The 20,000-nt window shown below is 45.7% G+C and overlaps 1 protein-coding gene across 1 annotated transcript in view; it reads left to right on the top strand.

Moving 5' to 3' along the window:
- Nucleotides 1-20,000, top strand: part of actn1 (actinin, alpha 1) — a gene marked incomplete at both ends in the record, with an annotated part of 53,864 nt that overhangs the window by 20,108 nt on the left and 13,756 nt on the right. The window contains 9 exon segments of the mRNA XM_080537563.1: nucleotides 3,762-3,876; nucleotides 4,170-4,289; nucleotides 9,972-10,058; nucleotides 10,986-11,073; nucleotides 12,448-12,526; nucleotides 12,674-12,755; nucleotides 14,523-14,608; nucleotides 19,328-19,420; nucleotides 19,939-20,000. The exon segment at nucleotides 19,939-20,000 is cut by the window's right edge and continues 169 nt beyond it. Of these exon segments, the coding sequence (XP_080393689.1) occupies nucleotides 3,762-3,876; nucleotides 4,170-4,289; nucleotides 9,972-10,058; nucleotides 10,986-11,073; nucleotides 12,448-12,526; nucleotides 12,674-12,755; nucleotides 14,523-14,608; nucleotides 19,328-19,420; nucleotides 19,939-20,000 (812 nt within the window).

Raw genomic sequence — 20,000 nt, 5'->3', positions numbered from 1 at the left:
TCTGTCGTCAGGTTTGTACGGTGTCGTCTCTCTCTCTGCTCTCTGCTGCATGCCTGCCGCCTCCCACTCAGTTGCTGAGACGGAATTTGCGTTTCAGTGTGAGCATGGGAGTCTCTCTGCGAGCCAGATGAGACTGACTACGGCAGTGCACCGTGTGTGTGTGTGTGTGTGTGTGTGTGTGTGTGTCTGTGTGTCTGAGTGTCTGTGTGTCTGTCTGTCTGTCTATCTGTCTGTCTGTGTGTCTGTGTGTGTGTGTGTGCACCTCTGTGGTTTACACTCTACATTCATGGTGATGGTAGGAAGGAGGAAGGGAAGAAGGAATGTCATTCTGTTACCTTTTCTGCTCCACTACGACCACGATTCTGTGAGTCAGGGTTCTGAGGGAGTCTGCTCAGCTGAAATATGGCCCTGTCTTCCTCCCCAGCTTAGTTTTCCTGGCAGCGAGAATGCTTTCCACCAGCACTTTTTGGACCCCAGGAGTCTCAGAGACCAGAGCAGAGAAATGAAACAGAGCTAGAAAACTAGACATAACAGGAGAGAAATGATATTTTCCAATACACAGATATCTCTTTCTTTCTTTCTTTCTTCAGAAAGACAATCAAAGTATTCATTGATGTTGCAGTGAAAGAAAGCTGCAAGTATTTTACAGGATTTAAAACGAGTAATAGTATCCCTTCCCTTCCCTTCCCACTGTCTGATGTTTCCTGTCGTCAAGTTAGAGTCTCAACAGTCTGGAACAGAGAAGGCTCACATCTCTAGGAGAGATGTGGATATTATTCCAGCAATCCATCTGCCTTTCTCTCTGTGCTTCGGCAGGACAGGTTTGGCCCAGGTTTGGCCCATCCTCTGGAGCTGTCTCAGCAGCCTTCAGAGGACTGCAGGAGAAATTGGCCATAGTGCTGAAAACTATTTTCCTGTGTCAGATAGCCTGCCAGTGTCTGTCTTTCCTCTTCCCTGTACTTCAATGTGTGAGTTTGTGTATGACAGAGGGGGCCTGCTTTTATGAGCTGGAAGGTTTAAGTGAAAGGATTGTACTAATATGGAGCTGGCAGCTAAGAGGCAGGAAATATTTTCCTAACTGAGGGGGAATGAGGGGATGAATGGAGAGGGAGAGGGAGGGAGGGAAGAATGGAAGGAGGGAGGGAGGGAGGGAGGTGGAGAGTGGGGACAGAGGGAGAGAGAAGACCACAGACAGGGAAAGAGATGTGGGGGAGGAAAAGGGGGCTTGCAAACATGGCATTTTTCTGAAACCTATATCAGTATGTATGCCTCTGAGTCTGAGAGCACGAAAAGGTTCAAACGTTCATGATCTTTGTCATATTTCCAGATCAATCACACATGACATATAACTATTTCCACTAACTGTACCATCATGTGGTTTCTTCTAACTGCTTTTCTTAACTGTTGTCCTACGGGCGATTGCCATGGGAAAATGGTACGACTGGCGGCCTTCCCTGGAGCTGAAGGCGGCGAGCGAGCAGCCCCGGATTTCTCCAGCTCCTGACCCTAGTTGTTATTACAGCTATCCTCAGCTCGGTGGAGAACGAGACAGAGAAGAGGAGGGGCAGGCGGGAAGAAGGGGGAGATGGGATATGGGATATTTTATGACCTTGAGGTCCTCATGCTTATACTGTACTCTGTTACATATTAAATGTTGCAGTTGACACAGGGCATACTAAAACCAGAGTCATGTAAGACTGGGTTTTCTATGGTATTCGCTGCATTCAGACCACAGACAACAAGGGAAGCGATGTCACTCACCGCCGCTCCTGGACAGAGGTACAGACACCACCTTCATGGCATGCACAGGGTTCCCGCGCTGGTCTTAAAAGTCTAAAATCCAGCAATCGGATTTATAAGGCCTAAAAAGGTCCCAAGTTTCAGCTATTAGGTCTAAAAAACGAGGTGCTAGGTCAAAAAAATTAGATTAGCTTGTCCTGCAAGGAAATCAGTCCACTATTTACGTGGAAATGAATCAAGCTGGAACCAAGAAAATGCCAATTCGCTGCCCCCGGGAGAAATTATTGGCGGACGAAGCTACGGCAGGATGACAAAAAGCTATCATATGGTGTCGCGAATAGGTAAAAAATTATATCCAAAGAGGTCTAAAAAAAGGTCTAAAAAGGTCTTAAATTTGACTTGTTGACACTTGTAGGAACCCTGCATGGAAGTGTTGACCACAACACACTTAGTCAGTCATGTGGTTCTGCAGAGCCCCTTCCAGGGTTGGCTTGTTTTGTGCGACCATGCCAAACTTATACTGACCCCCAGTAGGGAGTGCTGGAAGGGGGCAGTCTAATTCCTGGTACCAGGAGGAGGTCTGTTGCCTGGTCATACCATACTGTAGCATTCTGTGGGTGACTGTATGTATGGCTCATTTTTACCATGGTTATTGTGGATCACACACACACAAACACACACACACACACACACACACACACACAAGCACACACACACTGGGGCGGCTGTGGTGCAGGAGGTAGAGCCAGCGTTTTATGATCGCAAGGTTGGCAGATCTGCGGTTCGAGCCCCGGCTGGCCGCATGTCGAAGTGTCCTTGGGCAAGATACTGAACCCCAAATTGCTCCCAGTGAGCGGGCCGGCGCCTTGCATGGTAGCTTGTCGCCATTGGTGTGTGAATGTGTGTGTGAATGGGTGAATGAGAGGCCATTGTAAAGCGCCTTGGAATAAGTCAGTCCATTTACCACATACACACACACATACACACACACACACACACACACACACACACCCTTCTTTTACTCTTTCATTAGTTGATATCGTGGGTTGCCTGTGTGTGTCACCAGCCCAGTCACAGCTGGGCTACAGTGAGTCCAGGGCTAGCCTCCAGCCCAGTATCGATTATTATGGGCTGTCCCGAAGGACTTCACAGCATTTTAGTGGCCTGACCTAAATCTGGAGTGGTGTAGTACATACAGTACTGAGACATCCTTGTGACTTGAGAGGAGGAAGCGTGATCAGAGCTCCAGCATGACGCTGCAGGACTGTTGCGTTGGCGGTTCCCTGTCTTCTCTCCAGCCAGCCTCACATCCAGAGATTCTGTCTCTTTCATTGAGGAAAAGCTCCAGTGACCCAGCCCAGCCCTGCTGCCGTGTCCTTGCCTGCTCCATGCAGCAGAGCTTGGTTAGCTGTTCCCAGCGGGCTCCACCGCACCCTCCCCGACCAGGGCGCACATCTAAAACCTGGCTCTGCCTCACACACGTTTATTGATAGGCTGGATTATAATTAGCCTCATGTCACTGCTGTGGTGATCTCATCATCTCGAGTATACTACACTATAAACCCAGTTCACTAGTGGCTTTTAAGTGGCTTTGCCTTTTCTAAGTGGAACGCGGGCAATGCAACAGGCCCTGGCTTTCATAAAGGCTGGGCTTCTTTCTTTTTCTTTCTCCTCTTCCTCCTGCTCCTCCTGCCCCAGGTCTTCCCGCTCTCCGGTGGAAAAGTGGTGCATGATGTTGAGCCCTGTGTGTAATTAACCCAGGATCTCATAAAGAGGCGCTCTCGGCAGGGTGCGCACGGTGGGCCCAGAGCCCGTGCCAGCTCCTGTTGGGCGGCTGAAGGCGGGGCCCAGCTGTTTTCCATCACATCATTAGCATGCCAACGATGCCTGGGAATCCTGGACCCGCTGCACACACAGAGGGGTGCACTGTGCACCGGCGCCGGCACCATGGCAACACACTGACATACAGTATAGTACTGTACTTACTTAGGGTTGTTCTCTTTCTCCCCTTCTCTTCGCAGACGTTCACAGCCTGGTGTAACTCCCACCTGAGGAAAGCGGGGACCCAGATTGAGAACATCGAGGAGGACTTCCGGGACGGATTGAAGCTCATGTTGCTGTTGGAGGTCATATCAGGTGAACAGATCACACAGACCGATGGCCAATCATCTCTCACACACATGACTTAATGATCCATAGTCATATCAGTTAGACCATAGCAAATGGAAAGGAGGGGCACATAAGGTAGACAGCAATTTCTTACATGTCACATATTTGTATCAAGAATAGAAACAGATTTCTTACTTATGGAGGATATCATAGAGGTTTATCGCTTATGGGTAGAAAGGGAATATGTAGCCTCCAGTCTTGGTGCGTCCAGCTGGCAACTGGCAACAGTATCCCCCTGACCCTGTCTGTTTCCTGTCCAGGAGAGCGCTTGGCCAAACCAGAGAGAGGGAAGATGCGGGTCCACAAGATCTCCAATGTCAACAAAGCCCTATACTTCATCACCAGTAAAGGGGTGAAGTTGGTGTCCATTGGAGCAGAAGGTGAGTGAAGATCATCGTCGTGGCTGACGCTGCTGTCTGTATGTGCAGTACAGTATGCAGTGATACACATAATGCCATTTATACAATGGATAGAACGGATGTGGGGCGGCTGTGGCGCAGGAGGTTGAGCCGCCGTCTAATGATTGCAAGGTTGGCAGATCGGCGGTTCGAGCCCCGGCCGGCCACATGTCGAAGTGTCGTTGGGCAAGACACTGAACCCCAAAAATTGCTCCCAGTGAGCGGGCCGGCGCTTTGCATTGGTGTGTGAATGTGTGTGTGAATGGGTGAATGAAAGGCAGTTGTAAAGCGCTTTGGATAAAGGCGCTATATAAGTCAGTCCTTTTACCATTTACCATCCGGTCCATTGTCTCTATCGGTCAGTTTGCATTCCAGCCGTGCTGATATCCATGATATACGCATGGCTAACACATCTTTTCATATTACTCCGCGTTTATGTATATATTACCGTTATCGAAGTTACATTATTACCGTTGCTTAGCAACCGATAGACAACTGTTCAGCAGTGGATGAATACACTTAACAATAAAACATAGTTCCATTCAAATACATTAATTAAAAGTTTGTCTTCTCTTTCTTTTGTGAAATATTGATAGATAAATGTTAGGGATGTCCCGATCCCATTTTTTCACTACCGATACCGATACCGATACCTGGGCTTCAGGTATCTGCGATACCGATCCGATATTTGTATTTATTTTTTATCCCTGAATAAAAACAAATACTTCCCCAGTATAGTCCACAACAACAGTTGGCTTAAAGACTGCCAGCCTTTATTCAAGCAACAAAAACAGTACTCTGCAGTACTCAGTGACCAACTGGTTTAAAGTTAAAACAATTTAAACAGCAGCATTCAGCATTGTAGAAAAAAAAGAGTTACTGTCTGATTTCTAGTTTTAGTGCCTTCAGGTTTTTATTCTATTTATCTTCTCTTACAAATGCCAAATCAATTATAGGATCCTTTTTAAAAGTGTAGCATAGTGAGACCATAAACCAGTCGCAGAATCGAAGGGGTGTCAACAATATCTGGTTTTCGGTTTTTTTCATAACAGGCAACTTGAAGTTTTAAAGTACCCAGTCCTTATAATAAAAAACAGTTTAACGATCACTAAATACTTATAATCTGTGCATTGGATTCACTGTTCTCGTTTGCCGCAGGCTACCGGTAAGTGATAATGACTTGTAAACATACCTTCGTTTTAGGACGTGTTCAAAAGCAGTGTAGTTATGTGTTTTTAGCATGTCCATGTTCTCTCAACATGCTGTGATGTTATAAAAACGCAGTTAGTTCCTAGCTATGTACTACTGTTAGCCGCTAGCTGTTAGCAGCGTTTGTTGTTGTTTGATCAGTCACTTTTCTCCTGTCGCATTCCCATTCGGTGCACCAACATTCAAATACTCGTGTCGTCTTGAATTGTTTTCCGATTTCAATGTATGACGTGTAACGATGGTCAAACAGCCAAACTTCTTTCATTTAATTCGTTTATTTGACCTGCAGAGAAGACATATAGAACACAATTCTTCTCTGGTCTGCTTGTGAATCCATTAAGCTGGCGGCCATTTTCTCGGTCCACCGTCTATGTACATTTCACATCAGGACAGTTTGTTCACAGAAAGAACACAAACTTCCCTCAAACATTACAAATAACAATTACAAACAACATGTGGAGCGACATACCTGCAGAGAAGACATATAGAACACAATTCTTCTCTGGTCTGCTTGTGAATCTGCACGTTCAAAACAACATACAATAAATGTTCTGTTTCACATCATCACAATACATCACAATACATGTAAAAACAAACAGCACAGTACTACACCAACATTTTCACCCTACATTACAAGATTCTCCATACAAACAACAAAACACGAGGAGCGTTTTACATGCGCACATACCCATTAAGCTGGCGGCCATTTTCTGACGCACCACCGCAAGTACGGCAACAAGAGAAGGACAAACGAACGTGCAGACCTGCAGTACACCCAAACTCCAAAGGGGGGCTCCAACAACAACCAGGGCTGCTCAAAGCACGGCGAAACTCATCTACATTCACCACAGCTAAACATACATTCCCAACTCTGTTACACCCGCATCATTTGAAAGCTTACCATCTGTAGTTTCAGACTATGTAAATAACCAAAAAATTACTTAAGCAAATGGTTTATGATTTCACCAGCTGGCATCATGACATTGTCAGACTCATTACAACAGGTAACAGGGGTGTAACAGGGGTGTTACAGGTGTAATCGTGCCTAACCACCCCGCTAGCCGTGCCGATATCCACGATATATACCACAGCTTCAAGTTCCATAACGCTTAATTAGCTGACGCTTCTTTCCAAAACGTACATTGCAGTGAGTGCATCCATTTGTCAGTATATACGGTCCCAGTGGGAATCAAACCCCCAACCTAAGCATTGTTAGTACCATGCTCTACCAACTGAGCCACAGAGGGCCTCCCACTGACCCATCTTGGGGGCAGTGTTGCCAGATTGGGCTACTATTCCAGCCCAATTGGGCTACTTATGATCACACTGGACGGTTTTTAGACTGTGATTAGGCTGGAAAACAATCCCATCTGGCAACACTGCTTGGGGGTGAAGGTCACGGTTTCGAATTCCAATACGTTATTACATTCCATCATATGACCTGATCAATTCTAATGAGACAATCATCAATGTCACACAATCAATTGAAACCATTTTACACTGTACGTGTGTATTCCCTCTTGTTGTCATGGCAGTACTGTGGACTGCTGTGGAGTTTAACGAGAGCCTTATTCCGGAGTGTGTTATTCAAGGTTGTGCTTTGTCGTGCATGTTCAGTGTACTGATGTAAGGATGAGAGCGTTAGAACTGCAGAGTCACGACCCATCTTCCGTCGTAGACTGAAGACCTCCATCTCTCCAGGTTACACTTTAACTGCTCCTCCTGAGACTTCTACTGCCCCCCCAGCACTGTGTCTCCTGAAGACACCTGCTTTTCCTCTGTGTCCCCTAAAACTTCTATTGCCCCCCTTGTACTGTTTCTCTGTTTCTCCAGTGTCTATATTTTTTTTTTTTAAAGGGCTAGGTTTAGAAGAAGGTGATAGAAGAAGGTTTTTTCCAGGCCTGAGCTAGATTACGGTACTCTTCCTGCTACGACTGGTGGATTGATGATTCACTTGCTTAGTCAAATGTATTGATTGTAAGTCGCTTTGGAATAAGGCGTCTGCTAAATGCCCAAAATGTAAATGTCAAATATAAAGCAGTACCGATTGGGGCTAAGGCTGCTCAGTGTTCAGCACAAATAACTGGGGATGACACCCTTCCTCCCTCTTCTGATCAGTGTGAACATGTTCCCTTTAGTCCCTGAGTCACCCAAAACTCCCTCTCCCTCTCCTTCCACAGAGGCCTGTGGTCTTTACTAGAGCTGTAACTGTGTGTGTGTGTGTGTGTGTGTGTGTGTGTGTGTGTGTAACTGTGTGTGTGTGTGTGTGTGTGTGTGTGTGTGTGTGTGTGTGTGTGTGTGTGCGGGCCTGCATGTGTGCGTGCCTACTGCCTGCATGCACACGTCTGCTCTGTCTGCTCTCTCTCAACCCAACTTTTTTCCTCAAAGTGTTTGTAAAAAAACATAAAAAATATGCTGGTCTTGTAAATCTTATAAACACAGAGGTGTGGGTCTGGCTGACACCTCCCCCACCCCCCCAGACTCACAGCTAAAGAGGTTAACCTCATCCTCAATGAATCTGACCTGATCTTCCTCCTGACGTCCCTGATAACTCTGTCTGATGTCTCCCTGAGTGCTCTGTCCCTGTTTCTCTCTCTCTTTCTGTTTTACATTCCCCCCCCCCCTCTCTCTCCCTCTCTCCTTGTATGTCTCCATCTCTCTGCCACACTCTTTCTCCCACTATTCCGCCCCCTCAAATTAGTCTCGCCCTCTTCCTGTCTCCATGTACAGTAACCATATAAGTATTTAAAAGTATTTGTCTAGCTATGTGTGTTGGTTTTCCCCTCCCTCTCTCTCTCTCTCTTTCTCTCTCTCTCCCTCTCTCTGTCTCTCTCTCTCTCTCCTTCTCTCACTGTCTCACTCTTCTTCTCTCTCTCTCTCTCTCTCTCTCTCCTACTCTTTCTCTCTCTCTCTCTCTCTCCTACTCTCTCTCTCTCTCGCTCTCTCTCTCCTTCTCTCACTGTCTCTCTCTCTCCTTCTCTCTCTCTCTCTCTCTCTCCTACTCTCTCTCCTTCTCTCTCTCTCTCTCTCTCCTCCTTCTCTCTCTCTCTTGGGGTTAATCCACACTGAAGCCAGAATAAAAGGTCCTAAACCAGACCAGCATTCCAGACAGATTAGCCGATGTGGAATCCCCTCTTGGACGCACGGCCCTGCTGCTGCCCGCCTCCCAGGGTGGTTGTAGGAGGGGGGTAGGGGCAGAGCGGGGGTCAGGGGGACACGGCCAGGGAGGCAGGCTAGCAGGCTGGAGTTGGGGGAGGCAGAGGGCCATATGACAGGGGGGGTGGGGGCATGAGGGTTTCAAATAGAATTAGCAGGATTTGCGTCCCTCCACCAGTTTGATCTGTCATGATCCATAATGTGACTATAGACTATATTTACGTGTGGGCTAACCTGTATGTATGATACATAATGTACATTCTGATTCTAATGTACAAAATGTACATTCTGATTCTAATGTACATTCTGATTCTAATGTACATAATGTACATTCTGATTCTAATGTACATAATGTACATTCTGATTCTAATGTACATAATGTACATTCTGATTCTAATGTACATAATGTACATTCTGCCTCAGCATTAAAACCTCTAAGTCCCCCTAACCATCCATCCATCCATTTCTATGTGTTAGGGTGTTCAGACGTACAGTTGATACATTTATGACATTGACAGTTGGGTTCCAGTTCAGTGACTCCTGTGTGACCTCTGTGTCTTATGGGATTAGTGTAAGAAACTAATGGTTATTGACGGAAGGACAAACACAGTGACCTGCTGAAGGGGATGAACAACAGTGGAATTGGAACACACAAACAACCAGACAGCACCTTTGTGGCTAAGCTATTCGGTTGTTAAGTCGTGACGTGTTTCCGGGTCCAACGTTGGCTGAGGCGCTCTCTTCGAAATGCCGCAGTATTAATAATAATAATTCATTATATTTGTATATCGCTTTTCCGAGGCTCAAAGACGCTGACAATATGGGAAAAACGGGAAGGTGCTGTGTCCCTTGTTGTATGAATAGATCCGAGTCTAAAAAACGATCGAACTGTCATTCTACCGCTTTAGTACACTGGTACTCTGGTGCAGGGAATTTCTGGTTTGGACCCGGTAAATTGTTAACGTCGCGACTTAACAATCGAATTGATTGATTGTTTGATGGATCCAAGCTTTAATGATGAAGTGATTGAGTATTTCACCAATAATAATAATAATAATAATAATAACATAATAACATACATAATAACATAATAAAAACAACATAATAATAATCTTGACAAGACTACAGTATAGACGTTTTCTCATAAGCATAGTTTTATTTCTGTAAACATAGCTAAACAAATTCTATTTTAACAGAAACTGTCAAAGGGAATTGTATTTCCTTGTCCTCTGTGGAACACACAGATGGCTTAAAGTGAACTCCCTGTGACCTTTGACCCTTGTGTCTTCTTTCCTGCAGAGATTGTCGATGGTAATGCAAAGATGACCCTGGGAATGATCTGGACCATAATTCTTCGCTTTGCCATCCAAGACATTTCTGTGGAAGGTACTGTGGAATGTATTCCTTTGCTTTTTTCCCCTAATTTGGACTCAAGAGGGCAGATCATGTTGGCCATTGGATATTAATCTAGTGGGACAATCACATTTTACTATTGTGATGAAAAAGGATGTTAATTTTGTATGCTTGTTTCTTTGTTTGACTCGAATAGCTGACTTTTAATTAGAATGGCAGAAGTGATTTGTATTGGTAGCAGGTTTTGATTTGATTATACCAACTGACAATCATGCTTCCATCCTTCCTCCTATGGAGACATGAGTGCCTGAAATGTTTGAGATATCGTGAGCTTAGAATTATAAGGTTCTCCGTTTAGGGTAGTTCAGAGATATTGAGCGTCAAAGTTTTTACATTCCATTATGTTTTGTGAGATGGAACCTTTGTATTTTATGAATTACTAACTCAAAAATCTCAACATTTAAAAAATAACACCACACAGGCATTAATAAACACCTAATGGATCAGATTATGTAAAAAACTCAATTTTGACCCAAAATTGAGATAGCACCTTATAATTCTAACGTCACGAACTGCTAATGTGATTAATCAAATGGACAAACACTCAAAATGTAAAAATAAATAAAAATAAAATAAAAAAAGAACCAGTCATCCCCACTACCCCCCTATACAGTTTCTCTACTGTAAATACAAATAATTAAAAATTAATTATTCCTTCTTCTAACACTGTCATTGCCAATGGCCCCTGGCCTCCTAGTATAAATTAGTTTTATGATGACTGATGGATAAATGACATCACTTACTTGTATGTATTTTAATGTATTTGTTGGAAGTCGCTTTTGGATAAAGGCGTCCAATATTGGCTAAATGCCCCAAATGTCAAAATGTCAAAATGTGTTTGAAAAATTCGAGTTTCACCAACTTGTTATTGATTATTTTTCTCACCACTTCTTCCTACAGAAACCTCAGCCAAAGAAGGCCTTCTACTGTGGTGCCAGAGGAAAACTGCACCCTACAAAAACGTCAACATTCAAAACTTTCACATTAGGTAAGACTTCACGACTCACAAGCAATGTGAGAAACTTTTACGAGGCGATACGATTTGAATATACCAAGAGTTAAACGGCAGTTGACGGCAGTTAAAATAGATAGCTGTAGAGTAGCTCACACAGGAGGAGCAGCCGCTTCAAACCACACTAATGGGGAACAGAGCTGTTGTGAATGCAGACAGAACCCAACAGAGAACAGACAACATGACCAAACAGTCTGCTGTACATACCAGACTGCTTGTGTAGGAGAGGAGGTGGGTGCAATGACGAACGTTCAGTTGTAGAACGGTCCCTCAACTCGTAAAAACCAAAATACCTTACATTTCATACCCCCGTAGTTAGCAATGGAGTGTCTAGTTAGACTAGGTTGACTCTATGTTTTGACTTCTTTAGACTTTCTTCAGAACAGGGACAGGGACAGGGTATCTGATGTGGGTGAAAGCTGAGGTGGGAGGAAGAAAGGAAGGGGGGGGGGGGTTATTCCAGGATAATGGAAAATGAGAGGTCTCGTTTTCCTCCAGAGGGGGGGGGGGGGGATTTGGGTGTTGGGATACTCCTTTGATGTGGAGTTCTGGGAGATGATGGCATTGATTTCAGGCTGGAGATGAGAGGAGGTCATCAAAGAGTTGAGAGAACAATGACCTCCTTATTGCTCTGTTCCGTCTCTTCCCCTGACCTTGGAGCGACAGTAGCCGTGGTTACCATGGAACTCCATTGTCGTCCCATCTGGCTTTATGAACTGAAAGCCATGGCTTCCCCGGGTCACGTCAACAATGTGTTCTGTGACGTGCATCAGAGCTCGCCTTAGCTGTGATGTATTACGCTTAATTAATGAAGACTTGTGGTGCCACGGGACTGCTGATATATATAACCTTTGACCCCAATTAGGCTCTCTGAGTGGAAGGTTCTGACATGGTAACACCCCAGAGATAGGAGATAGGAGGACAGATGGCACCGAGCCCAATCGACAGATATGTGGAGAGAAAAGGCCCTTGATCAAAAGATATTTATTATTTATGTGCAGCTATAATTCCCCTCTCTCATTGTGTCTCTCGTTGGCCTCTCCTTCTCTGCCGCCCTGCTGCTGTGTTCTTTGGGGCGTCTGTGGCGCAGGAGGTAGAGTCGCCGTCTAATGATCACAAGGTTGGCAGGTCGGCGGTTCGAGCCCCGGCTGGCCACATGTCGAAGTGTCCTTGGGCAAGACACTGAACCCCAAAATTGCTCCCAGTGAGCGGGCCGGCGCCTTGCATTGCCGCCATTGGTGTGTGAATGTGTGTGTGAATGGGTGAATGAGAGGCCGTTGTAAAGAGCTTTGGAGCAGCAAAAAAGGCGCTATATAAGTGCAGTCCATTTACCATTTCTTTCTCTCTCAGCTGGAAAGACGGATTGGGATTCTGTGCACTCATTCATAGACACCGTCCAGAGCTCATTGACTATGGGAAGCTGCGTAAGGTGAGTGTGTCATGATGCCATCACCTCAGCAGCTCTGACACTAAGAGATCCAGAGATATATACAGTACAGTCTACACTTAACAACACTTAAACACTGACATGGTGGCAACGGTCCTCTGTCTCTCTCTGTGTTGTCCTTGTTCACAGGATGACCCCATGACCAACCTGAACACAGCCTTCGACGTGGCAGAGAAGTACCTGGACATCCCCAAGATGCTGGATGCTGAGGGTAAGCAGAGGAAGGGTGGTGGCAAAGGAGGAGAGATGAGATCGACGAGTGAAGACTTCATCGCATCTTGTCTGTCTATTCATTTGATATAATGTAAACTTGTGAGCTTAGAATTATAAGGTTCTATCTCCGTTTAGGGTAGTTCAGAGATATTGAGCCTCAAAGTTTTTACATTCCATTATGTTTTGTGAGATGGAATCTTTGTTTTTACATACAATTACTAACTCAAAAATGTCAACATTTTAAAGATAACATCACACAGGCATTAATAAACACCTAATGGATCAGATTATGTAAAAAAAACTTAATTTTGACCAAAAATGGAGATAGATAGATTTTTAAAATTTTGTTTTTCTGATTTTATCCCTTTTTCACCCAATTTAGTATCCAATTGCACCCAACCTAGTATCCAATTATCCCCTGCCTATTGCGTAGGATCCGCCGCACGACCCCGTGGCCGGCAGCCCAGAGGAGAGAGCCAGGCAGACTAGCTGTCTGGCTCCTCGAGCCCAACACCGTTATTCCGGCACCCCGGGGGCGGTGTTGCGCGACGGATCCTTGTCCGGAAATAGTCCTATACCCCCCTTGGGAGCGGCCGCTCAATATGCCGCTCCCTGTGGGCCCCGGCCATATCCGGGTCTGGCGAGACCGGGATTCGATCCCAGTCCCCGGTGGGCAGCTTGCACCAGAGACTGATGCTTAGACCGCTGCGCCACCGCGGGGCTTAGAACCTTATAATTCTAACGTCACAAACTGTAGCCATTCATGTTTTTTTTCAGCAGTATTATTTATGTTTTTACTCAGTTCCACAGGTGTTGTTGATTTCAGATAACTTCTCGAGGCTTCAGGGAACTCAAACCAAACTCTGTCTGGCCCTCTCGTTTAGTTTAAGGAAGCTCACAGAATTATAGTTTTTTCTTTGACAGTTATAGTCAGGCCAGTCCCTCTGCCCCACATTAAATGAGTTAGCACTGCACCTAAATATAGACATATAATATACTGTGTGTGTGTGTGTGTGTGTGTGTGTGTGTGTGTGTGTGTGTGTGTGTGTGTGTGTGTGTGTGTGTCTGTGTGAGTGTGTGTGTGTGAGAGAGAGAGAGAGAGAGAGAGAGAGAGAGAGAGAGAGAGAGAGAGAGAGAGAGAGAGAGAGAGAGAGAGAGAGAGAGAGAGTTTATTGAATTTGTGTTAGTCAAGCATGTCTGGTGTGTGACTCAAGTATTGAGTATGGTATTTTTCCTCCCTGGATGTCGTCAGTCTGTTTTCATATTTAATTCAATGGGCCATGAGTCTCATGAGTTGTTTTTGTTCAAGTACTGTAGACACAAGACAAGTGTAGAGCAGAACATTGCATTGATTCCAGTGATGAAAGAGATACCTCTCATTTCATTCATTCCTATACCGTGAGTTTAGAATTATAAGGTTCTAGAATCTCCGTCTAGGGTAGTTCAGAGATATTGAGCGTCAACGTTTTTACATTCCATTATGTTTTGTGAGATGGAACCTTTGTATTTTATTAATTACTAACTCAAAACAGGCATTAATAAACACCTAATGGATGAGATTATGTAAAGAACTCAATTTTGACCAAAAATGGAGATAGAACCTTCTAGAATTCTAACGTCACGATACGCTGAACACAACACACAACACATCTGGGTAATGTATCTGAAGGGTGAAAACATCCACATCCTTTGTCTGTACTGTTTAACATGACGACTCGTACACCCCCCTTCCCCCCCCCCCCGACCTCCTCCTCTCTCCCCACAGACATCGTGGGCACGGCCCGCCCAGATGAGAAGGCCATCATGACCTACGTCTCTAGCTTCTACCATGCCTTCTCAGGCGCCCAGAAGGTATCCCAGGATGCCTTGTAACATCTCTCTCTCCCCCTCCGCTCCCTTCCTGTGGTTACTGCTCCTCTTGTTTCCTAACAGTCCCCTTCTCTCTCTGCAGTGCACAGCCTCGCCCCCAGGGGTCACTCTCCTCCTCTTTCCGCATGGTTCACACCACCGCCAACTGCATGATGGGAAAATACGCTGCACTTATGACAATGGGCACAAGCAATTCTCCAGTCAACCACAATCCCAATCTGATCGACTTTGATTATTGTCCTTTTATTGGCACTTAGTGAGTCTTTTCTCCTGTGTGGGTCTTTAGCGGACCCTCTTAGTCTATTCGGGGGATATTTGTTAACATAGTTGGAATGGTAATGGAATAGATAGAATAGAATTCTAGAATTCTAAATAGATAGTAATGGAATAGATAGAATAGAATAGAATAGAATTCTATAGAATATAATTATAATGTGCTGCAGTGCTGAAAGCAGCAGAATTCACAGCGTAGATGACTACTTAAAAAAAAGGCTGTCACAAAAAGTTGGAAAACTATATTCGTGTTCGTTCATGAACATTGTGGTTTTTGAGTGGGTGGTGTTGGTCTTGGATCTCCAAGATGTAACATTTGTGTGACAGTTTCAACAGTAGATGTAGACGGATGTTGTTGTTGTTGTACCTTAGTTTCACAGCTTTCTTTGAGCACTATGTAGGTCTCCTTGCATGTCGAAACATAAGACAGGAAAATAAAAAAACCTCAGTAGGTATTTCATTTATTCTACGACGGCTGACAAGAAACGAAGCTGCCAATGAGAGAGTGGGTTATATAAGGTCTCATTTCATTGGATAGGACCAGAACAAGAGAGCACATTGCAGAACAGCTGTGTTTGAGAATCGGTTGGAAAAAGATGTCTCTAAGATGTTTATAATTGGAAGGAGGAAGCGTACATACACTGTGTGCCTTCCTTAAGTTAAATTGGCCGAAACAAACATTGCCAGCGAGGATGAAAGCCCTCGAAAATATGAAAGGTGTGAGAGAGCCCCTCTACCCTTCCTGACTGGAGATCTGCTCGTTGCCCATTGACACCTTCCTGGTGATTGTGCCCCCTACTGCCCCCTACTGGCCTTTGGTCTTTGCACACTTTTACTCTGCGCTTCTCTCTCTCTCTCTCTCTCTCTCTCTCTCTCTCTCTCTCTCTCCCTCTCCCCTTCCCTCTGTTCCCTGGGCAGATATCATTAGCACCTTGAGGCCAGATGAGAAGGCCATCATGACTTATGTGTCGTGTTACTACCACGCGTTCTCAGGCAAGCAGAAGGTGAGCCTCTCCTCTCCTCTAGACCTACACCACCTTCACCATTGTCCCCCCAGACAAACCCTTCACCCTGGGCAACTGCAGAAAGCCGTCTATCTATAGAGGCTTTGCCAGTTAGTGAACAGCCTTACTGTGACCCCCCTCTCAGGGTTCCCGCGCTGGTCTTAAAAAGCCTTAAAGTCTACAATCCAGCAATCCGATTTATAAGGCCTAAAAAGGTTATAAATTCCAGCTATTCGGTCTAAAAATTAGGTGCTAGGTATTAAAAATGAGATTAGCGTATCCTGCAACGGAATCAGTCCGACCACATCTATTTAGGCGGAAATGAATCAAGCTGGAACCCCAAAAATGCCAATTCTTGCCAAGCCTTTTTTGTCTGTATGGCAGTGAAATCCCTAATTTCATCACCTCGAGGATGACAAAAAGCTATCATATGGTGTCGCGAATAGGTCTAAAATTATATTCAAAGAGGTCTAAAAAGGGTCTAAAAAGGTCTTAAATGTGACTTGTTGAAACTTGTAGGAACCCTGCCCTCTGTTTCCAGCCAACAGTCCCTCTCCCGTTGTAATGGGAATTTGCCTTGTGTGACACTTTGATGTCATAGGCTGGCTCCCGATCACTAGCTACAAGCTTCTCTCATTACCTATGACTCAACACCTTCTCACACACACACTCACACTCTCACACACACACACACACACACACACACACACACACACATACACACACACAAACACACAGGCTCACACACACACACACACCCAACACACACACACACACACACACACACTGTCACACACACAGGCTCACGCATGCACACACTGTCACACACACACACACACACACACACACACACATTTCTGCAGTCAGTTAGACATTTTCAACGTTTTGTTTTCATGCAGTAGACTTTCAGAGACAAAAGACAAGTCCTGCAAACCTTCCAGCAGCTCAGAATAACGGAGGCTATCGCTCCTCTTACACACAATACATCCCTTAAGTCTCTGGTGGTGCTTAAGTCTTTATTAGGATCCGTTCTCTAATGGAGTTAATGACCCTGTGGTGTCTGAGAAGCTGCTTTCGGTTGGCACGGTTTTTATGAGGCTGAATAGTCTGGCGTTAAGAGGCAGCAGGATGTAGATGGATTGCGGCAACACCTCCAGGTAATTCCTCAAATGGAAGACGCAAGGTCAGGAATCTCCTTAGGAACACAATCTCTCCATCACTACCTCATCCCTCCATCACTACCTCATCGGTTACATCTGGCCACCCACGCTGCCGAATTCCAACGTGTTATTTCATCATGCAGGAACTTTCGAGCTTTCGAGTCCAAATAAGCATTGTTAACGGCTTGTACAGTAAGATAGAGTCTGCCTGTCACGCTCCTATCCACAGACATCAGCCCAGCTGGCAGAGAGAAAGCCCAGTACAGGGTCCAGCTGGGTGTCCTGTGGTCCTCTCTGACTGGTCCTCTCTCTCTCTCTCTCTCTCTCTCCCTCTCTCTCTCTCTCTCTCCTCTCTCTCCTCTCTCTCTCTCTCTCCCTCTCTCTCTCTCCTCCTCTCTCTCTCCCTCTCTCTCTCTACCTCTTTCTCTCTCTCTCTCTCTCTCCCTCTCTCTCTCTCTCCCTCACCCTCTCTCTCCCTCTCTCTCTCTCTCTCTCTCTCTCTCTCTCTCTCTCTCTCTCTCTCTCTCTCTCTCTCTCTCTCTCTCTCTCTCTCCCTCCCTCCCTCTATCGGCCCAGCTGGCAGAGAGAAAGCCCAGGGTAAGTCCAGCTGGGTGTCCTGTCCTCTCTGACTGGTCCAAACGGTGTAAGAAGCCTCTAAAAAGCCTTGACTGTCAGAGCCGTCCAGTAAACAGGCCCAGCATGCAATCTGAATCTTTGCTCATGGAAGCGCGACCTGGACATCCTGGCTTGTCCTTTTAAGGAAGGCAAGCTCCTAGCCGCTCCTCTGGGCCCCTGGGCATGCCTGTGAGACACAGCCAAGTTTCCCTCGCGGTCGGTCCTTAACAAAGGAGACCGGAACCTTCTCTCGTCTCCTCTCTGTGAGCGTGAGGGAGATGCCACTCTTGTGAGAGATGGGAGGCGGCGAGATCCAGGCAGGTCTTTCTATGGTCATGACCCTTCCCCCCCCACCCCCACCCCCTCGCGAAATGTGAAGAAAAAACAACCACTTCTATAAGGATGTCCAGAGATTTAAGGCCTTGCCGTTCGTAATCCCCGTTATTGAGGGGTTATACGTTCTGTGAGTCAGTAAGTGTAGAGTACTTGTACAAAGTAAGGGGTTTTCCCTTCCCTTCCAACACAGAGGGACATTACTTTATTGTTCAGACGTACAGTATATCTGCTGTTCTTAACGTAGTTAACGGGAAAGCTTCTATGTTACATTTGGCACAACACAACAAATGTACATGGTCGAAAAATGCACACCTTTTTGCGCATGTTGCCTCTACCCTTTCTTGCTGAAATATCTCCTGTTTCTTACCTGTGCTACTGTTTTTTTAGGAATAAATATGTCTCTTTCTGATGCAGCTATTTTGTGCAGTGCAATATTTCCATGTATAGGGATTTAATTCGCTGAAGTACTGTAAATTGGGAGTGGGACAATATATCTTGAACCCACATACATAATTAAGTAAAACTGTGTTGAGGTTAATGTGGGAGCCTAACTGCCACTTCCCCCATGCATTGCCAGTTTAGTGACAAAGATAGCAAGGGCATGTCATTAAAATGCTGCGTAAGTATTTTCAGCTCTGCACTGTGTAGGTAGGGAGGCAACAATGACACTTCTATAAAAAGACAGTTGTGCAGAGAGGCAAGGTGCCCCAGGACATCCATACACAAACATACTGTACTCTGCACTCACACCTAGGGACAGGTATGTGTCCGATCTCTCCTTGGCTGTGCCCGAGTCCTCTCTGGGTCTTCCCTTCCTGCTAGAGAAAGAAGCCATACAACATCACCTACAATATCAAGGATGTAAAATCTTGCTAGACGACACAGCCCCACTATTGTATTCTATTATACTATTATACTCTCTGATGGCTCTGAAGCTACAGTCTCAGAAGTACAGACTCATAAATCATCAGATCTCTTTAATACGGTTTGATTTATAATGTATTATTATTATTTATTTATATAAACACACACACACACACACACACACACACACACACACACACACACACACACACACACACACACTGTCACACACACACAGGCTCATGCACACACACACAGGCTCATGCACACACACACACACACACACACACACACACACACACACACACACACACACACACACACTCTTTAATATGGTTTTATTTATAATCTCTGCGATAACTGCATTTAGTACGTCCTCTCGCCATCATGCCATGCTGTTTCCCGTCGGCTGCGGCTCTCGTGGTAATGACTGTCCCTCCCTCCCCCAGGCAGAGACTGCGGCCAACCGGATCTGCAAGGTGTTGGCTGTCAACCAGGAGAACGAACAGCTGATGGAGGACTACGAGAAGCTGGCCAGCGATGTGAGCACTCCCCTCTGTTCCCCTAATGGTCCTGCACCGTTTCCTCTCCCTCCCTCTCTCTCCCTCTCTCCCTCTATCTCCCCACTGCTCCCCTCGCCTCCCAACCTGGGAAAGCCTTGTTGCTTTCTCTGTGTAGAATCAGAGACTACAGCTTGTTGCGCTACACAGGTAGACCAAACCAACCGTTTAGGGTCACTTTGTTGTAACCCCAGATATCAGACATATGCACCCAAGCATTATACACTACATTCGAATATGAGTATATAGTTGGCTAACAAAGTGTCTCACTCTCGATCTCTCCACCTTTCTCATCGTGTTAACGTTATCCTGATTGTTACCTTTTCCCTTGCTCGCTATGCCTCTCTACCTGCACTCTCCTCTCACCCTCTACCCTCTACCCCTACCATCTCTTCTCCTCATCCTCTGACTCCTCAACCACCACCACCCCTCCTGCTGCCTCCTTCCTTTCCTCCCCCCTCCTTCCTTCCTTCCCTCCCTCCCTCCCTCCCCACACTCAGCTGCTGGAGTGGATCCGCCGCACCATCCCCTGGCTGGAGAACCGTGTCCCGGAGAACACCAT

Source organism: Nansenia antarctica (genome assembly GCF_963989245.1).
Source record: "Nansenia antarctica genome assembly, chromosome: 1".
In the NCBI taxonomy this organism is placed as follows: Eukaryota; Metazoa; Chordata; class Actinopteri; order Argentiniformes; family Microstomatidae; genus Nansenia; species Nansenia antarctica.
Note: the sequence above shows the minus strand (reverse complement) of the source record. Positions and strands in the feature narration are given on the sequence as shown.